Consider the following 22,114-nt stretch of genomic DNA (forward strand, 5'->3'; position numbering starts at 1 on the left):
CTTTGGGTGTAAAGTACTCTAGTTATAACTTGAACTCCTTAGCAATAATTAAATATAACTGAAGTTGCTGGATTATGATAAAATTATAGATACAATTTATATATAGGAACATACAAAAATTGTCAATGATGGCCTTTGATGAATTTATCTAAATTAATTCCAATTCTAGATTAAACTTTTATAAAATGACCGTGAAGGAAGCACAGTGTTAATATTGTTTGTAAAGTTTAGTATTTGCAAGGCAATTAAAACAAACTTCCAAATGAAGAAAGTTATAGGGTCATTTGCAGGCTGGGACCAACTTCTCCCTGAATTCAAAGTAACACTACTTTGTAGAGCGACGCAAGAGTCTTGTATCACTTTCCAACGATACCAGCAAAATGATGCATGAATTCATGCTCCGGAAAGGAAAAACAACAGTCAGGCCAGGCTGAAATGAGAGGGAGAGCACAAGCCAGAAGTTCACTCACATTCCCAGAAGCTGGGCTGAGTTTGTACTTTTAATAAATACCTCTCACCAAGAGGCTTAAGGTCTTAATATTTCATTTACCAAGGGACGTCCCTGAATATCTGCAGAAATCTCTAAAAGAAAAAAATCTACTTCCAAGTGAGACTTTTGACACACATTTACAAAATTGTTGTTAAGGTAACAATCTAGTGGAATAAGACAAGGCAGATTTCATTGATGTGTTAAATCTCATGTTAAGTAAGATTTGACTAGTCATTTGCAGATCTGATTTCTGGAAATATTGAGTAGAAATCCAGAATCACTGGGAGATAAATCTCAATGAAAACATTAATTTACTTACACTCAAATAACTCTCTAAACAGTCACAGCCCAATTTTACAACAAGATGTGCAACAAGCAGAGAAGGAAAAGGACAGACATTGCAATTAAGTTCTTGTCCTTTGGTGGCACAAGTTCTTGGAAGTTACTCTTGTCCAAATCCTTCTGTTTCTTCAATGGCAAATAACAGCTTTTCCTTCAGTTGCTCATAGCTCTTGTAGGGTGGCAGGTCCAGGCGATTAAAACTAAAAGTAAGAATTGTTAGCTTGAGAAAAGGAAATATACAAAGAATCATATGAGCAATGTAGTATATAACAACACTGGTTTTAAAGTCAGGTAAAAATGAGTTCAAATCCCAGCTCTGTCACTGGGCCTTTGAACATTGCTTTTACCTTTCTCAATTTTGGTTTCTTCTTTGGTAGCATGGAAATAACAATATTTACCTTTTAGGACAGAATGAAGAACAAGTGTTTATACAACACAGGGGCAAGAGTTAGTCCTCTCATACTCTCCTTAATCTAGATTAGTGGTCAGCAAACTTTTTCTGTGGAGGGCTAGACAGTAAATATAGGTTTTAAGTACAGATCTTCCCTGACTTATGATTGGGTTACATGTGGATAAACCCTATGATAAGTTAAAAGTATCATAAGTAAAAAATGCATTTTAATAAATCTAACCTGCCAAACATCGTAACTTAGCCTACCTTAAATGTGTTAAGAACACCTTCATTAGCCTATAGCTGGGCACAATTATTGAACATAAAACCCATTTTATAATAAATTGTTGAATATCATGTAATTTATTGGATAATGTACTCAAAGTGAAAAACAGAATGGTTGTATGGATATAGACTGGTTTAAATACACTGGTTGTTTACCCTCATAACTGCTGGCTGATTGGGAGATACAGATCACTACCACTGCCCAGAATCATGAGAGAATACCATACATATATTGCTAGCCAAAGAAAAGATGAAATTAAAAATTCAAAGTACAGTTTCTACCAAATGCATATTATTTTCACACCATCATAAAGTCAGTCAAGAAATCTTAAGTCAAACCATATTAAGTCAGGGACTGTGTACTACTTTAAGAAACAATTTTCTGCTTTAGTATCTAATATTCTAGTCCTACTGAATTTCTCTGTCCTATTCTTAGCTGTGAGGTCTTAAAGGGCATCTTCTAATTTGGGGCTACATTATTATCACCTTCATAAGGCACTGAGTTTGCCATTAAGGTTTTGGGCCTTCTGCTATATTTTAAGGGTAAGGCCTAGGCAGATGTTTGACATCAGAAAAAATAATGCTATCCACAAAGGGAAAATAAATCTATAATTATAACTTTTGTTACTTCTTGCAAATGAAAACATGGAACTTGACAAACTAATGAGGCTGGGTTTTGTGTGTGACTGAGAAAAACTGTTCACAGGAGTATAATGGCACAGTCTGTTCCAAGTTTGAAAAAAAGATGAGGTCAAATAAAAAATGTGCATGTGTACAAGATGAATGTACAAAAATCAACAGTATTTCTGTACATTAGCAATAATCTTAACAACCTGAAATGAAATTAAGAAAACAATTCCATTTATAATAGCTTCAAAAAGAATAAAGTATCCCCCAAAACTGATCTATACTGGGGCACCTGGGTGGCTCAGTGGGTTAAAGCCTCTGCCTTCGGCTCAGGTCATGATCCCAGGGTCCTGGGATCGAGCCCCACATCGGGCTCTCTGCTCAGCGGGGAGCCTGCTTCCCCCTCTCTCTCTGTCTGCCTCTCTGCCTCCTTGTGATCTCTGTCTGTCAAATAAATAAAAAAAAAATAAAAAAAAAAAATTAAAAAAAAAAAAAAAACTGATCTATACATTCAGAGCAATTTGTATCAAAATCCCAGTTGACATCTTTGTAGAAATGGACAAGCAGATCCTAAAATTCATATGGAAATCCAAAGGACTGAGAATATCCAAAACGATCTTGAAAAAGTTGGAGAATTCAAACCTCCTAATTTCAAAACTTATTACAAAGCTATAGTAATCAAGACAGTGTGGTACAACCATTAAGGAAAGACAAACAGATCAATGAAATAGACCCAGGAATCCCAAAATAAACTCATGTATTTATTTATGGTAAACTGATTTTCAACAAATGTGGCAATGTTATTTTTTAAAAACCACATGTATGTATATGAATCAAAATATAAAGGAACAGACACTAAAATAAATATAAAGGGCAGATGAGGAAAATAAAGGAATATCCAGCAAGGTTACTGAAATGTCTCACAAAATACAGTTCAAATATTGTTGATGTTAGGTGGGATTTCTACATATTGTATTTTGAATTAAAATTAGGGTTGTTTTTAGTTCTGTACATTTTTGGAAATGTGGTTAAGCTACATTTATAATAAGAAAATATTTGTTCTCCCCGAAACTATGAAAAGTTGGTATCTTCTGCTTTCAGAGAAAAGTTAAAAGTTTTCCTAATATCACATTAAAAAAAAAAAAAAAAATCCATGGCTAGGAAAAGGGACTGACTGCAAAGGGCCATAAGGAGTCATTCTGGAGTGACAGAAATAATCTAAAATTGGTTGATGGTTACTACTCTGTAAATCTTCTAAATATCACTGAATTTAAATGGATAACCTTATGACCTTAGTTTTACTGTATATAAATTATGCCTTGCTAAGGCTATAAATAATTCAATACCATGGGGAAAATATTTCATTTCTAATTTCCAACAGGCTTTAATATCTACAGGGTAATTGGAAAAAAGGTATTTACTCTTTCTGATTTTACTTACCACGTATGACTTCTGGGTAACCAATTTTCTTTCCCAACCTTTTCAATGCAGAATTTTTGTGGTCCATTACTCCCTAGAACAATGAAATCATCAACAGTTTGACACTTGGTGGTTCTCAAATTGTGACCCCCTCAGTCCGGCAGCATCAGCATCACCCAGGACCTTGTCAGAACCACAACTCTGGGCTCCTGGGTATCTCAAGTCGGTCAAGCGTCTGACTCTTGATTTCAGCTCAGGTCATGATCTCAGGGTCATGAAATCAAGCCCTGCATCAGGCTCTGTTCTCAGTGTGGATTCTGCTTGGCTTTCTGGCTCTCCCTCTACCCCTTCCCCCACTTGTTCATACACTCTCTCTAAAATAAGTAAAATCTTTCAAAGGAAAAAAACAAAAACAAACACAAACCCATAGGCCCTAAGCAAAGCCTACCGAACTGAATCAGAAACTTTGAGATAAGGCTAAGCAATGTGCGTCTGAACAGGCTTCCAAGTGATTCTGAAGAGTGCTAAAGTTTGAGAACCATTTTGTTAATGTATGCCCAAGAGAAGAAAATGCAGTTTTATCTGGCATTACTTTGCCAGAATAACAGAATGCTATAACTAATATACCTCACCTAATAACAGAACACCGAAAAAGCTTAATTTTAGCTTTAAACACAACAGGAAAACTACAACCGTCTTATACAATAAAGCTTGATTTAAATATAATCTAGTGAATTCAATATTAACAGTGCTTGTGCTTATAGGTCCTGCAGAAACCTTATACACTTACAACCCACTTCTTGTCTCTCCTCTCAGTTACCTTCTGTTGTCAACAGAGTGAATGGTGATCCTAAAGCACGGGTTTTCTAAAAGGTCACTACCAATCCCTAGAAAGTATTTATTGGTAGTTACAATGATTGGTGGTGTTACTGGACTTTAGAATGGGCCAGGCAAACTAAATGTTGGCAATGTGTGGGGCAGTCATACTCAAAGAATTTTCTCATGTCCTCATGTCCCCCTTGACCACTGCAAATACGCACTGGTAGTACTTTTGACTGAATAACATCAAAGTATTTGCACAAGTAGTTAACATGAAAAGCCCAGTAAGATAGGAAATGGTGATTATGAAAAATGATAGTTAAAATTATTAAATAATTAAACTCAAAATTACATTAACTCACTCTGAACATTCTCTCTAGTCAATATATTACAGCCTTTCTAACCACAAAGAATGGAACATTTTAATGTGCTAATTAATATATAACAGAAGAGTCTGGATTACATTAAAAAGACAAGAGAATCAAATACTAAAAGAGAAAAAGAGAAAATGAAGGGATCTTAGTGAATTTCACCAGTAAAGCTATCTTACAAATATGTCATATCATCCTAAGTGCTTTCTAAAACTTTATGGAATGGTAAGACATCAAGTTGTATACATTATACATACTGAAATTATTTTTAGGTTGCCTGTTTTCAATCTTATTCTGACATTGCCCCTAAACCACACAAGTTTTATGTGGACTCTTGCACCTATGTTCCTATTTTCAACCCATTTCAACTTTCAAATAATATGGTCTCCGAGGACTTTTTATGTATCAGTGGAATTTCATCATAGATACTACCTCATTTTTCTCCACTTTGATCATCTCTAATTTATTCTGGCAAGTCTATTATCCCTACTTCATTTAGATTATTTCCCTGTTTTTCTTTCTTTTCTAAGTAGGTTCCACACCAGCATGGAGCCCAACGTGGGGCGTGAGCTCACAACCATGAAATCAAGACCTGAGCGGAGATCAAGAGTTGGATGCTACACTAACTGAGCCACCCAGCTGTCCCTCCCTCTTTTTCTTATCATACTTAAGTCTATTATTTCTTGCCCTTTCTTTTCTTTTAAAGGTTTTATTTATTTATTTATTTGTCAGAGAGAGAAAGTGAGCAGACAAGAAGGGGAAGCAGCAGGGAGTGGAAGAAGCAGGCTCTCCGCTGAGCAGGGAGCCTGACACCAGGCTGGATCTCAGGACCCTGGAATCATGACCTGAGCCAAAGGCAGATGCTTAACCAACTGAGCCACCCAGACATCTCTATTTCTTGCTCTTTCTGTCTGTTCTTTCATATTGCAGTGTTTATTATATAGAAAGCTTTCCTATCTTATCTTAAACCCAAACCTTTTAAGTAGGAACAATTACCTATTAACTAGTGTCTTCTAACAGTTTTTCCGAAATATACACTGACAAAAGTATTATTTCATTATAAGTCACTTTTATTTTATTTTTTATTTTTATTTTTTTAAAGATTTTATTTATTTGTCAGAGAGAGAGAGAACACAAGCAGGCAGAGCAGCAGGCAGAGGTAGAGAGAGAAGCAGGCTCCCCACTGAGCAAGGAGCCCGATGCGGGACTTGATCCCAGGACTCTGGGATCATGACCTGAGCCGAAGGCAGTGGCTTAACCAACTGAGCCACCCAGGCGTCCCTATAAGTCACTTTTTAAAAAAATTAACATATAATGTATTATTTGCCTCAGGGTAAGCCTGTGAATCATCAGGCTTACACACTTCATAGCACTCATCATAGCACATACCCTCCCCATAACCCAACCACACTGTAAGTCACTTCTTAAAAATTTTAGTTAGGCTAAGTTTTTATATTTTTTTGAGATTGTAGGTACTTTTATCTCATGTCTACCAGTTTTATTCCAGAATGTAGAGGGTATTATAAATATTTGTTACAGAAAAGGGATGTTAGATCTGTCAAAGTTGAAATCCAACACATTACAGTGTTATATACATTATTCTTATAACTTCCTCCTCCTACACTGAGTAGAAGGTTAAACCAGATGGCCTCTAAAATTCTATGAACCACAATCTCCTCTCCGCCTTCCACAGGTATACTCCTGTATTAGATAGCTTCATCCAACCCCAAATATTATTCCCAAGAGCAGATCTAGTTGTTATCTCTTAAATGATCAGATTTCTAGTTTATACTGAAACTTATGCCACTTTTTTCCTCATTATGGTTACTACCTTACTTCCTGACCCACCAACATGGTTTTTCTTTTTCAAATTAAGATAGCATTCTCAAAAGGTACACCTCTCCAAAAATTTACTTAGTAATAATAAACCTTCTCTGAGACCTCTCTAGAGCTGGACTAAAAAATCTCCTTATATTGCTTCTGAGAGACTAGAATATTTATTTCTCCTCTTCCCTCTCTGGCTCTAAATCCTTTAAGTTTGCCTCTAGGCTATTTCTGTCTCATCCCTAAATACAGGTGTTTCTAAGCATCAGTCCTCTACTCTTTGTATTCTATTTCTGCATTAGCCGACCTATTCTAATAGCTTCAAGTGTCACTGCTCTACTCATACTTTGGCAATACCCACTCAACTGTCCCTCTGGCTTCCTGGTATTCTTCTGGTTGCCTGGCTATCACCTTGAACTCGAGCCATTCATTATCTTCCCTCAAAACCTCTAAACCATATTCTTTACACTTTGTAACTTCTCCATTTCTCCATTTTTCAAAACATGGTTTTATCCTTGACATTCTTCCTTTATAGCTCATCTTCTAATCTCTAATCAAGTTCTGTTGCTACCTTTGGAACTTCTCTAGCATTTATCCCTTCTTTTCCATCCCTACCTCCATCTCCTAAGATTAACTGCTCCAATATTTTCTTCCTCTCTTCAGGGTTTCCCTTATCCTTTAATGCATGCTATACCTTGCTATCAAGTCTTCCTAATACGCAGCTTCAGCAAGTTTTCCTCTCTTCAAAAATTTCCACAGCTTCCAATACCCTCAGAGTAATGGCCAAAATTATTCTGGTCTGGCTTTTAGTCACTGTATCCAAAATTGCCTACTTAGTTCTTCAGTTCTCCTTCAGCTGAAACAGACTTAGGGATCATAACTTCTGTTCTCCTGTGGTACTTGGCATAATGCTGGTGTTAAAGATTTGAATTTACTTTATTATCAATCACAAAATTATTTTCATGGTCATTCATGTCCAAACACCACACATTTTGATCAGTGAATACCATGTGACAAGCACTATGTGAGGCACCAGAAATAAAAAGATGAAGATATGGATCTGTATCTCAAGGAGCTCCAGGTATAATAGAGAAGACTGTTAAACTCATCATTAAAATATAGTATAACACAATCAAAAGTGCCTGGCTCGTAGGAGACTCTAAAATGTTTACCAATGACTGAATGACCAAACAGATTTACATATAGAATATTGCTATCCTATGAAGTTAAAATGTGGAATCCAGCCTTAGGTTAAAAATTTCTAGGGGTAAAGACTACAAAGTGAATTAAAAGTTTACACAAATCCAGGATAATTGTGACTGGTTAGGAAAATGTCTATTCTTTTAAGTTTTATAGACACTGATTTGATGTAACTGTGTGGTAATTTTCTGTATAGGAAAAGTGATCCTGTATACACACCCATGAGGTCAGCAAATCCTCCAACTGGCAATCGGCAGGTTCCAGTAACAAACTGCAGAAGTCTCATTCTCTTCTCATTATCAATTTCTTTAACAAACTGTTAAAAAAAAATACACACGTAAAGAGATATACAGGTCCTATGTTATGTTTAGCATAAATAAGAATGATAAACAATCATTTCAAATGAACTCCCAGTGTTAGATGCACTAGATAATGACTATACTCCACCACTGTGGATGGAGGAGCTTCTCCATGTTTGTCGAAGCCCTGCCAACCTTCCCGATATAAATCTTAGGACCATATCCTTTTAGGGAGACAGAAAAAGGAGGGTGCCCTGGGCCTAAGAGCTCCGTACTCAAAGTCTCAAGATGAGCTCTTTTAGAGAAGCCCCTTATTTTACCTCCCAGATAGGCCTGTCCTATAGGATGCTCATGTGGTTACACAGGACACAGAGCTTGAGTAAGTATGGACTTTTTTAATTTTATGAACACATGAAATCAAGCTCCTAGAATTCTCATCCACATATATCTCAATAACCTCCTTCTCTTAATGTTTGCTAGGTTTTGGTGTAGCTATACACTATCAGAATCAGGTGGCTTCCAACTCCTACAACTCTGGCTTAAAACATTAGGTTTATGGAAGATGCTTTCCAGCCTGTAGCACAAATGTTTTGACTCAGCCAAATATTTTTTGTAAATAATTTGTATCTTATTGTACTACGATCAAGTATTTTCAAATGCTAATTCTATTTGCTATAGAAGCTCAGTTCATCTGAGTTTCTTATTAAATTTTTTTTTTAAAAGATTTTATTTATTTATTTGACAGAGAGAGAGAGATCACAAGTAGGCCGAGGGGCAGGCAGAAAGCGGGGGGGGAGTAGGTTCCCTGCTGAGCAGAGCTCCATGCAGGGCTTGATCCCAGGACCCTGAGATCATGACCCAACCCAAAGGCAGAAGCTTAACCCACTGACCACTCAGGCACCCCCTTATGAATTTCTTTATATAAGTAACAGACATCTTTTAAAATTTTATTTTCTTATTGTGGTAAAATACATATAATTTTTCATTTTAAGCACATAATTCAATGGCATTAAGTATGTTCACACTGCTAAATAGCTATTACCACTATTTCCAGAACTCTGTGACCCTAAACAAAAACTCTGAATTCATGAAATGTATCTTCTCATCCCCCAACCACTCTTGTTAACCTCTGTTCTACTTTGTCTCTATGAATTTGCCTATTCTAGATACCTCATATAAATGGAATCATGGACTCATACAATATTTGTCTTTCGTGATTGGCTTATTTCACTCAGAATAATATTCTTAAGGTTTATCCCTGTTGCAGCCTGTCAGAATTTCCTTTCTCCTGAGGGTTGCTGGAGTAGAAGGGGGTGGGAGGGATGGGGTGGCTGGGTGATGGACACTGGGGAGGATATAAGTTGTGGGGAGCATTGTGTATTGTGTGATGAATCACAGACCTGTACCCCCGAAACAAATAATAAATTATATGTTAATTAAAAAAAAGAACTTTCTTTCTCTTTAAGGCTGGATGATATTCCATTGTATGTGAACACCACATTTTGTTTATCCATTCACCTGTTGATGGCACTTAAATTGCATCTACCTTTTCGCTATGGTGAGTAACGCTGTTATGACGGCAGGTATAGAAGTATGTGTTTGAGTCTTGCTTTCACTTCCTTTGGCTATACCTAGGAGAACTGCTGGATACGTTAATTTATATTTGCTTTTTGAGGAGCCATCAAATTGTTTTCCACAGTTGTGCACCATTTTACATTCCTACCAGCAATACAAGAGAGTTCCAATTTCTGTACATCCTCAACAAGGATGATTATTTTCTGTTTCTTGGTAATAGCCATGACAGTAATGGATATGAAATGGTGTCTCACTGTGGTTTTGATTTGCACTTCCCTAATGATTAGTGATTTGAGCATCTTCTCATGTGCTTATAGCAGGCTTTTTTTTTTTTAAAGACACACCACTGTGATTCCAAACCAGGTCGCTCCCTTAAGTTTTGCCTTCTGAACAGTATATAATTCTTAATGAGGTATGAATGACGAAAACCATACTTTAGACAGTTCCATAAAATTCCAAAAGCATTTAGATCAAATGCAGGGGAATCATCATCTGAGGTTGTCTTATACCCTGGGCAAAGGTAAAAGGTGTGTGTTGCTTAATCAGCAAAAGTTTTTAAAAATGTTATAATCTTTTTTAAAAAATTTAATTCCAGTATAAACATGTAGTATTACATTAGTTTCAGGAGTACAATATAGTGATTCAACAATTCTATACATTACTCAGTGCTTGTCACGGTAAGTCTACTCTTAAACCCCTTCACCAATTTTACCCACTCCCACAAGTCCACTCTGACCATCAGTTTGCTCTCTCTAGTTAAGAGTATGTTTCTTGGTTTATATTTTTCTTTGTCTGTTTCTTAAATTCCATATGAGTGAAATCCTATGGCATTTGTCTTTTTCTGGCTGACTTATTTCACTTAGTATGATACCCTCTAAATCCATTCATGATATTGCAAATGGCAAGAGTCCATTCCTTACCCCCTCCAATAAAATTTCATTCTTTTTAATGGCTGAGTAATATTCCAGTGTGTGTGGTTGATATACACATTTTATAAAACACACACACACACACACACACATATCTTGATCCATTCATCTATTAATGGACACTTGGGCTGCTTCCATAACTTAGCACTTCCCTAATCTATTCATTTATTATAATGCACAGAATGGAATGAGGGGCCTGAATATACTGGTACATTTTGTTCTGTGACTTTCTTCCGTATATGGTAAGCAGTTTCTAAAAAATTATTATGTTCTGCCAATTGAAATAAACCGAGACAAACCTGCCAAAACCACATGATTTGTTTGCTTGTCCTGGTGTAATGGCGGTAGATGGCATGTCTTTGCCAGTCATTCAAGTCAATCTCTTGCATTCCACATAAAAGGACCTTTGGAGATTAAAAAAAAAAAAAAAGGTTTCTTTACAACTTATATAAAACTGCTAGACATAGAAAAGAAAAGACTAATATTCAACAACTTTCAAAAATCAAATTAATCAGGAGGCTTAGGCTTGTAAGCTGTGCATCAAGAACTGTGTCTACATTACTTAAGAAGGTTGAGTTTTCATGGACGGTGTCATATATATATATACATATTCAGGTAAGTCAGTCATTCACTGTAGAGAAGTTTTGATAGTAATTCTTTTTTTGGGGGGTAACTTTTTATTTATTTGATAAATTAATGGACTTTTTAAACCACTAGGGATGCTTCAAAACATCCTGCTAGCATAAAAAGTACTATTGCTACTGGAAAGATGAGAAAGTGAGCTGAAAGCAGACACCTGAAGGCATTATTTACCAGCATGCTGAAGAGGAAATAAGAAAAACTCATTACCTCTAATTCCTTTGCATCAAAGTATTGCAAATACTGCTGGGGAAGAATTTCATTAAAGCCCTCAAAGAAAGCTTGTGTCTGTTCTTCAACACCTCGAGACAACCTCCATTCAGCTACCATTCTGGTAAATAAATATTAAAAAAACTGTCAGGAAGTTTAGATTTTACCTTTAAATTCCCAGTGTAAAAATAGTTTTTAAAAACTTTAATATGAAAAACTTCAAATATTTATAAAAGTAGGATATAATGAATCCTATGTATATCCCAGCTTCAACACAACACCAATCTATATCATTTTAAACGTAAATAATTCAGCATGTATCTCTGTAAGATAAAGCCTCATTTTGAAAACCACAATTCTATTATCACACAAAAAAGTAAATAATTCCTTTATAGCCAAGTATTCAGTTCTCAAATTCTGACTCAATTTAACATACTGCTTTAATCAGCATCTAAAAAGGGTTCATACAATCTAAAAGTCTCTTAAGCTTTTAACTTATAGATTCCCCCTTGCAATTTTTTAAAATGAAAATGGTTTTTTTGAAGATTTATTTATTTGAGAGAGAGAGAGAGAAAGAGATAAAGAGAGAGCACGTGTTTGGGGCACCTGGGTGGCTCAGTGGGTTAAAGCCTCTGCCTTCAGCTCAAGTCAGGATCCCAGGGTCCTGGGATCAAGCCCTGCATAGGGCTCTCTGCTCAGCGGGGAGCCTGCTTCTTTCTCTCTCTGCCTGCCTCTTCGCCTACTTGTGATCTCTGTCAAATAAATAAATAAAATCTTAAAAAAAAAAGAGAGAGAGCGCATGCACACGCACACAAGAGTATGAGAGTGTTTGGCGCTGGTGGGGGGACTGACTAAGGGAGAGAGGGAGAGAAAGACTCTCCAGCAGACTCCCTGCTGAGCAAGGAGCCAGTACAGGGGCTGGATCCCACCACCATGAGATCATAACTGAGCCACCCAAGCAACCCTTGAATGAAAATACTTTTAGTGAAGATTCTCTACTAAATAGTCTAAATTTCAACTTTGACTTTTAAAAGATTTCATGTGAGGGGGCGAGAGAGAGAGAGAGAGAGAGAGAGAATGAACAGGGAGAGAAGCAGAGGGAGAAGCAAACTCCCCGCTGAGCAGGGAGCCCAACACAGGGCTTGATCCCAGGACCCCAGGATCATGACCTGTGCCAAAGGCAGATGCTTAACTGACTGATCCACCCAGGCGCCCCTTGAAATTCTTTTCAATGACTTGATGTTACATGGCAGTGATTACAGAGCTGGTTTTTAAAAGAGTGATCTAGCACTATTTTTAAAAAATGAAAGTGCTGTATAACCAAAATTCTTTTCTATCCCTTTATATATAATCTTCAAACTGTGGTAAAACTGAAAATATACCAAGAAAGGGAGTATAAAACCTAGCAGTACCCGTTAGATTAATTCTCTGTAAAATTTAGTTTGAGTTAACCTGGAGCATATGCTCTCTCCCCTGCTGCCTCCACAAGAATCTGTTCTACCTTCTTATTTTTTCTGCCACTGGGCTAGTTAAAAGAAATTTAGATTGTCTACTGAATTTGGTCCTTAATTTCTTGTGATGTAGTCTCTCTATCTACCATTTGGATGTAGCTGTAATTGTTCTCTTAACAGTTACTGTAACTTACTAGCCTCCACATCTTCTAAAGATTCCTCATTTTCCCTGGCCTCTGAAATGCAGGACATGTCAGAATGAGCTATCAGCTCTGAGCTGCCTGACAGCACCATCACACACTACACTTCCCTACTTACTACTTGTGACTTGTGCTTTCCAGCCTTCGTATCTCTGCTCATGACTACAACTAGAAGAAATAATGTCTCCCTCCCTTAACTTCCCATAGCACATTCCTTGTTCCTCTCTCAACATACTTGTAAGGTAGAAAGTGATCATGTCCATGTCCTTGATCAATTCTCATAATGATTAGTAAAAAGGCAAACATTATCTTTTGAAATACTGTCCACTAGTATTACTAGGCAACTGTCAATGTGCTGTAGCCATTGTATGTTAAAAGGAGCATTCTCTCTCACCTGATATATTCCTCTTTATTTTCTTCTGTCACAAGAATATTGCCACCATTAGGTTTCAAATCATGACTCTTGATTTCACCTAAAATTTCTTTATCGACAGAGAAGTACATTTCCAAACCACATTCCTCAATATTGTTTTCTCTGCACAAATGAAATTAACACTATTTGTTAAATTCAATCATAAAAAAATTTTTTTAAAGAACTGTGTTCTTCAATAATTACTATAAAACTATAGTATCAAAATAAGAAAACTGGAGAGATTATATACTCTTAAGTCATCATATTTTTACCTAAGATATTGGGTGTATTCTGTAAAATCCATCATATTAAAACCCAAGACAAGTTTAATATTTAAATTCAATAAACCAATTACATGCTTACAGTTTGGATAAGTTACTAACACCATAATGAAAGCATATAAGATTATATTTTGATAAATTAAATGGAAACAAACTTACTTAACCCAGATGAGAGAATTGTAAAATTCTGGATCAATAGATTCTAAATCCTTGAGTCCAACTGGTTTGTTCAATATACGTTTATAGAATGGCAAAGAAAAACCTGTGTCTATGAATTTCCCATGGAAGAGAGCCTATATGAGAAGAAAATAATACCACATTTATGATAATTTTATAATAGAATGTTAGATGAATTCTTCCCCTAAAGCTCCTCTGTCATCTATTATGGCACATTTTTGGGAAAAGGGCAAAGATAACAAACCAATCTTAAAATAATGTCTTAGTAATGAGAAAATTTCAAATGAGAAGATTAAAGAAACATGCTTTAGTATTGCTGAGCAACAGTTCTCCATCCATACTTACCATGGCAATAAACCTGCCAATAAAACGAAAGTATTTCAGGTGATCTGGATTGATGTAAGAAGCAGGATTAATCTGCAAGCAGTAGTTATCCTTCCCTGCATATTCAAACAGGCAATACATTGGGTTCAACACTTCGTGTGACAAAAGAAAGAACCACTCTCTGAAATCAAAAGAAAATTTAGGGTGAAAAACCATGCCAACAAATCAAAGAGCAGTGCTACAAAGATCTCAGGAATCTACACTCCTCAGCTGGTGATAGTTTTTTAATCCCATGTTGATTTTTAACTGTTTCTGTTCAAACAGACATCTAGTTTAGAGAGATGATATTTACATACTACATATTATATTTCAAAGAATCTAAGACGTCAACTTAAAAGACACCGTTATTTGATGAACCACTAAAAATTTTTCTAATTATAATTGTGATACATAGTCTAATGTCAGAGCCATTAAAATGTTAGTCTTAGAATCAATGAAATACTATATAGAGGCAAGTCTAAAATTCACTACTAACCCATGTAGTCAGAGCAGCTGAAAGAAGTCTAGTATTACTCTATCTGTTACTAAACCTCACAGAAATCCTCATCAAATGCCACTGCTCTCTAAATTTTAGGTAAATACGAGAAAACTTCCAATTTCACAAAGACAATAAAACACTTAACTGAAGCCACTCATTCATTAGAAAAATGCTCTGAGGAGCTCTAATTCAGCGGTTGAAAATACCAACCAATATTAACACAAGATTATAGTGACTACATAACATGGGTTGGCCTCATAGAACCGTAGGCAGAACAGATCTGGGGCAATACAGGTGATACTACCTTGTGTCGGAGATTTCTTTTTCTTTTCTTTTTTTAAGATTTTTTTTTTTATTTATTTGACACAGAGAGAGAGACAGCAGGAAAGGGAATACAAGCAGGGGGAGTGCGAGAAGGAGAAGCAGGATTCCCACTGAGCAGGGAGCCTGATGTGGGGCTTGATGCCAAGACCCTGGGATCATGACCCTAGCCGAAGGCAGACACTTAACGACTGAGCCACCCAGGCACCCAAGATTTCTTTTCCTGTGAGTTCATGGCCTCTAGTGGTAATGCTGCTTTTACTTCTTAATACTATTTAATTTTCTAATTTAAGAATAAATGATTGCTCTCCTCCTGAACTGCCTTTAACTCATCAAAATTCAGTGTTTCTATTCATATTTACTATTTACCAGTGGTTGCTTCATACATTTTGAAATGCGAACTTTAATATATAACATAAGTAAGAACTAAAATGCAGCCATCATTTAGTGAGCACACAAAAATGGAGGGTCTGAACTAGGTCACTAATAAACACTATTTCTACTCTTCACAATAATCCTAGAAAACTAGGAATGGTTTTTTTTACAGATGGAAGATATGTACCCGAGGTTGTACTACTGAGTACAGAAAAAGGATTCAAATCCAGTCTTGACTCCAAGGTTCTTGCTTTCTACACTGCCACTGCTATGCAAATATTTAACCTGATAAGCTATATTGTTATGCAACAAGCAAAGGAATTTCTTTGCCACCAGGGTTTGATTAGAAGCTCCAATATTAAGAAAGCAGAATTTAAAATTTCAACTCCTATTTTACACAGCCCTCTGTATTCTTAAAGCAGATATATTAATCTCAGTTGGGAATTGAGTGGCTACCATCTGTTATCAGTAATCTGTGATGGGTAAAATAACCTGATCACTACTATAGGGCCTTGTATGCTCACTCTGTGGAAAAAAAAGAGGTGGTAGACTGAAGACCGGCTTCTGGTTTGATGATACAAAGCTTGCATCCATCTTCATTATGTGCCATAGTTTAGTCTCTAAGCCTCATTATTACCTATAAAATTCTCACAGGGTTATCCTAAGGATTAAAATGAGTAATGTCAGGGAAATCACCTAGCAGTCCCTTAGAGAAAGTGCTGAATTAGTGTTTGCTGAACTTCTGTAGCTGCAGAATAAACGCACAATAATTTGCCAAATTCATTTTCCTGAAATGTAAGATTGAGAAAATACTTGCAAGCAAAGTGAATGATACCTTTGGAAGAAAGGAACTAAGTTCTGAGTATTCATATTATCACTACCTTGCTACACCTCCATAATCTAAACCTTCTTCTCCTGGAAAAATCACCCACAAACGTCTTCGCAGATCTTGGGGATTGAAGCTCATTATCTACAAAATAATAAAGTAAAAGAATTGGTAAAAGCAGTTATTGAAACATCGTTCTACCACTTCCAGGTCTAAAATATTCTTCATTATATGTAACTTGAGTTTCCCATGACATAGAATGGTATTCATGGTCTAGTCAGCAACATACATACAGAAAATACATTAAAGTTTTATAATATTTTATATAAATATACATATCTATGTTTTAATATACTTTATACATAATTTTCTTTTAATACCTTTTGACTTATCAGGTTGCTTCTGTCACTTGCTTACTAGAGCAGAGTAACTGTAGGCATGGTCCTTTGTTAGGTCATTTGGGTGGTGAAGGGCTTGGTTTGGTTATGTTTGGATTTGTTTTATAGCCAAAAGTACACATAGCAGCATTTGGCTAACAGAAATGAAAACCAGTGGCTACAGAGAGAATATAGTTAATTTTGGAAACTCATTCTCAGTGGAAACCTATAAATACCTGGAAAAATACTCAAATTTTGTGTCCTACTACAGTGGTTAATAAGAACACCTTCATGTTTGAAGGACAGCACCATTACTGAAATATAATGAGTAGATGATTTGGGTTTTTCCCTTGTAAAACTATTTAATTACTTGCCTAAAATTTGGCCAAAGGACATTACATGCATTATTTACTTTTATAAAAAAAGTGACAGGGCCTGGACAAAGAGAAGTGGACTTAATGCCACTCTTTTATGAAATCAGAATGAACTCTCACATTAAATATCCAAAGAGGCCCAGTAAATAACCTGCTTATGCCAGGGCTCACTTCATGTCACTTTCATGAATTCATCTGCTACTAAAAAACCCAGATGTAACAAAAATTCAATGCTTATGGCAAATATTCTACAAATATACTAGGTTAGCTATATAGCAATACAAATGACAGACAGTAAAGGTTAAAATATTTGTTTTTATTGGTTTGTTTCTTGCTCCCTCTGGCTATTCCTTGTCCCTATGGCTGCTCCCCAAAACCTAGGACTGTTTTTGATCTCTCTTGACGTTCCCCCAAACCTGAGACTGCTCTCCCTTGGAAATTTTACTTGTTTTTTTTTGCCCTGTGTCTGATACTTTAGGATTCCCTGGGAAAAATATCTTTAAATAGTGCCCTTTAACAAATGTCTAATATAAAAAATTTTTTTTTCTCCTGCAATTTCCCCAATGACCAAAACACTTACTACCCCAAACAACTTTATCCACCACTTAGGAAGAAAATTTGATGCTAATTTTGCTATCAGCTCTGTCACTCTTCCAAAGCAAATTTTTCTTGTAAGTTTCAGTTTCACATGTATTTGGTGAATACCAAATCTAGATGACAATTTTAAACAACTGTTTTAGTACCCTCTGGTCTGTCATTCTGCGAAAGTCTTTAGGTTTCAAAAGTTAAAAAATAAAGGGATATTCAATCATGTTTTGTACTTTTCAGCACTGCAATAACAAGTTATGTTCCAAGAAACTGGCCCACCAGAGGCTGACTACACAGTAGTTATGAATATGAAAATTAGAAGCAGGTAATTACTGGAGTTGGGAATGGTCTTAGAGACTTACATTAGATGAAGGGAATCACTCATGATTCTCTAAATGGCCTTAGTCAGGTTCTGCTGCTAAAAAGCTACCTGTTCTTACTTAGCAAGATGCCAACTGGCTTTTCTCTTCAATGTTAATTACAAAGATTCCATTAGGAAATGTACATAACTGTATGACCTCCCAACCATCTCAGAAAATTTCTTTTTCCTCTGCATTCATTTTGAAGCTGTAGCTACCACAATTATCACAGGGGCTTGATAATAAAAAATTATGTCCATATCCAGCCGTAAAATAAGGATTAAGTGTAAGTTAACAGGTTCTGAGGACAATAAAAATAATTTGTTGACTACTTCTGAAAAAATATCTTTTTTTACTTTGGTACTGTAACCAATGACCAACTTCTTTCCTACATAAAAAAAACTTTTATAAAAATTATGAATGACAAATGCTGATCGTAAAAATGCAAGTAACACACATGTATAAAAGCAAAGTCATCCCCTCTTCCTTTCTACCCATCCAATAATGTTCTACTTCTGTCTACCAAAAACCTACTTTTTTACTCAAATATCTACTTCAAACTGAACACTTAGCTTAGAAATGAAAACCTGAAACTTACCAATTACTTTAAATTATTCTGACATTTCAAAAGCACAAGACGTATATACATACAAAACTATCTACATGTTCCTAAATTTTAAGTATGAATACAGATGGCAATACTTAATTTAAGAACTCCAAATCAAAAAGCCAAACTGTTAAGACTTGGAACCAAAAGTGGTTTTGGACAGGCAGCCACGGGGCTTTATCAAGTGGATAAGACAGTACCTGCTGAAAGGAATCTTCAAACAATGTCTTTCTTGTCACTGTAATCTTTATGTGCTGTGGCATGGCCAGTTGCTGAAACGTAAGAATGACTAAGTCAACTCTCTATTAAAATAGCCTACTGAAAAACCAGAAGAGTGAAGTTCTATTTACTTTTATCTTTGCTTAGAGAAAAAAGTAGACTGTGAATATGAATCTATTTCAGTAATGTTTAACCATGCATTTGTGAGCATTTATGCTAATTACAGATCATTTGATATATAACAAAAGAAAACAAAAAAAAAGAAAAAAGAAAAGATTTCATATGCAGTGCTTACTTAATGAGTCAAATAAATCTTTAATTTTACTTTCAGGAAGCTAACATTACTTTTGCTTGCTTGGGCCCAGTTAATTACATGAGTTTGAAGTTTAAAAATATTCATCATAGTAACACTTTGATTAGTACATTAATTTTACTTAGAACCCACAAAGAAATCATTAATTCAGGAAATATGTGTCAGAAATAACTGATCACATCTGGGAAGAATACTCAGAATGTAAATATAAATATAAATATAAATATAAATAAATATCAAAGTCATTTATATCAAATGTTAGATATGAAAGGGGCTGGTTACATAAATAAATAAAAAAGAAAGGGGCTGGTTACAATCAGTACATCAGAGAATGCTTTAACTCATTTGTTTGAAGATTTCTGTAATCTTAGAATTATGGGTATATGCTACTCTCCTTGAGTAGCAATTTTTTAATTCAAACTGTTTCAAATTTATTCTTCTGGACTACAGAAGCCACAAATGAGCTGATAAATTTTTTTCTTGCCCTAAAAATAGAAAAAAGAGATTCCAATGTTTCCCATTTTACTTGTTTTTCTACGGTTTAATTATTCTCACAATCACTGGTAATATAAGCAACATAACAAAAGAAAGGGAGTACAGGAAAAAAGTCCTGATACTAACCTGACACCAGAACCGGAAATACTGAACTTTTGCCTTGAAATCCCGTACATAGGCTATCTGTGGTCCATTGTCTCTGAGGAAAAATGTTAATATGACATGTATAACAGCTTGTGATATTATAGAAGGAAAGCAAAATACCATACCCCCTCAGTACTCAGTCAAATATAAAAATACTGTAGCATAGCACACTCCTAAACAGCACCTTTAAAAAAAAAAATTCCCAGGACTAGTTATAAGAGACAGAAATTTAGATCTTCTTAAAGGCATTGTTGGGGGATTTTCTTTTATATATAGTGAAATCTAACAGGACTAGGTAAAGGAAGTTCTATCTGGGAATGTTGCCTGTCCCCAAATCCATTCTTTCCTTTTCCTTAAATCAGACTTCTGATATCTACCTGGGCAAACTACTACCCAGAACAAAGATTACATTTCCCAGCATGGTTGTGTGACTTAACCATGGTTAATGAACTGTAAATGTATAGGACGGACTTCGCAAGGCTCTTTAATTTAAAGAGAGTGAAGATAGCTAGAGAAGGATTTTTTCTTTCCAATTTGTTGTTCCTCCATATTCCAACCTAGAGTGCACTGATAGCCGAAGTTTCAGCAGTTACCACACACTATGAGGTAACCTTGAGAAAAGAGCCAATGGTCTGGGATGGTAGAACAGAAAGAAAGAAGCCCAGATCACTGATGACACCATGGGGCTTCCAAGCAAGCCCTGGATTTTTTTTTTTTTTTTTTTAAAGATTTTATTTATTTCCCAGAGAGCAGGAGAGGGAGGGAGGGGGAGAGAGCGCAACGACGACGAGCCTAAGCAGGGGGAGTGGCAGGCAAGGGAGAAGCAGACTTCCCGCTGAGCAAGGAGTCAGTTGTGGGCTTGATTGATCCCAGGACCCGGAAACCAAAACCTGAGCTGAAGCAACCGCTTAACCTACTGCACCACTCAGGCACCCTACCTTGGACTTCCTTTAAATTCATTTTCTGTATGTTCAATGTAGAAATATAATTGATTTTAGGGGCGCCTGTCTTGGACAGTAGGTTTGTCTTGGGGTTGTGGGTTTGGGCCCTGCATTGGCTGTAGAAATTATTTAAAAGTAAAGTCTTCCAAAGATAAAGAAAAAGAAGAAAAAGAAAAAGAAAAGGAGGGAAGAGGGGGGAGGAGAGTTCCTAATAAGTTGGTAAGTGTTCCCATCACTTTTATTCTATGAAAGAATTTGAATAGGGTTGATATTACTTACAGTTTTGATAAAATTTACCAGTGGAGGCCATCTAGGCCAGAATTTTCTTTGTGGGAAATTGTTTAATTATGAATTCAATTTCTTTACTAGAGATAGGGTTATTGAGACTTACTATTTTTTCTTGTATTCATTTTGGTAACTTGTATCTCTCAAGGAATTTGTCAGTTTGACCTAAAATATCAAACTTCTTGAAGCACTTGGGTGGCTCAGTTGGTTAAGTGTTCGACTCTTGATTTTGGCTCAGGTCATGATCTCAGGGTCTTGAGACTGAGCCCCCCACATCAAGCCCTGCATTGGGCTCAATGCTCGGCTTAAGATTCTCTCTTTCCCTTTCCCTCTGCCCCACCCCTCTCTCTCTTAAAAAAAAAATAACACACACACAAAATTCTTGGCATTAGGTTGTTCAAGTATATACTCTGTTATCTTTCAATGTTGTGTAGGATATGTAGTGTTTTTCACTTTCATATTAATTTGTGTTTTCTTTTTTTTCTCTCTTCAGGTTTATTAGAGGTTATTCATACCATTAATCATTTCCAAGATCCAATGTCTAGCTCTGAGTTCTCTATAATTTCATTTTCATTTTGTTCAAATCTGCTTTTATGCTTATTTCCTTTTTTGTGCTTATTTGGGGTTTAATAAACTTTCTTCTTCTAGACTAAGGTGAAAGCAGAGATCACTGATTTTATATCTTTCTCCTTTCTTTTTTTTTTTTTTTTAAAGATTTTATTTATTTATTTGACACATGGAGATCACAAGTAGGCAGAGAGACAGGCAGGGAGGGGGTGGGAAGCAGGTGGGGTGGGGTTGGGAGGCAGGCTCCCTGCTGAGCAGAGCCCAAAGCAGGACTGGATCCCAGGACCCTGAGATCATGACGAGCAGAAAGCAGAGGCTTATCTAACCCACTGAGCCACCCAGGTGCCCCCTTTCTTATTTTCTAATCTAATCCTATATAGAGCAATAAAATTTCCCCTGAGGACTATTTTTGTTAAACCCCACAAACTGTGATATGTTGCATTTTTATTATCATTAAATACAACGTTTCCTAATTTCTTATGACTTCATTGAGCTAGGGGTTATTAGTAGTTTGCTTAAT

At 36.0% G+C, this 22,114-nt stretch overlaps 1 protein-coding gene across 9 annotated transcripts in view; it reads right to left on the reverse strand.

The window, feature by feature from the left end:
* Positions 1-487: 487 nt before the first annotated feature.
* The window catches only part of ITCH (itchy E3 ubiquitin protein ligase), a 125,846-nt gene continuing 104,219 nt past the window's right edge, over positions 488-22,114 (reverse strand). For 8 of the 9 annotated variants that reach the window (XM_032858846.1, XM_032858847.1, XM_032858848.1 and 5 more), the window contains 11 exons: positions 19,784-19,856; positions 18,831-18,902; positions 16,381-16,469; positions 14,287-14,446; positions 13,924-14,057; positions 13,466-13,606; positions 11,421-11,541; positions 10,871-10,975; positions 7,988-8,084; positions 3,576-3,648; positions 488-1,032 (listed from right to left, as the gene is read on the reverse strand). In XM_032858846.1, coding sequence (XP_032714737.1) covers positions 933-1,032; positions 3,576-3,648; positions 7,988-8,084; positions 10,871-10,975; positions 11,421-11,541; positions 13,466-13,606; positions 13,924-14,057; positions 14,287-14,446; positions 16,381-16,469; positions 18,831-18,902; positions 19,784-19,856 — 1,165 coding nt within the window. In that variant the 3' untranslated portion in view covers positions 488-932. Of the gene's footprint in view, positions 1,053-3,575; positions 3,649-7,987; positions 8,085-10,870; positions 10,976-11,420; positions 11,542-13,465; positions 13,607-13,923; positions 14,058-14,286; positions 14,447-16,380; positions 16,470-18,830; positions 18,903-19,783; positions 19,857-22,114 lie in introns of all 9 variants that reach the window. The other variant, XM_032858851.1, reaches the window with a different exon arrangement.

Source organism: Lontra canadensis, unplaced genomic scaffold (assembly GCF_010015895.1).
Source record: "Lontra canadensis isolate GAN:19392208 unplaced genomic scaffold, GSC_riverotter_1.0 scaffold16, whole genome shotgun sequence".
Lineage (NCBI taxonomy): Eukaryota > Metazoa > Chordata > Mammalia > Carnivora > Mustelidae > Lontra > Lontra canadensis.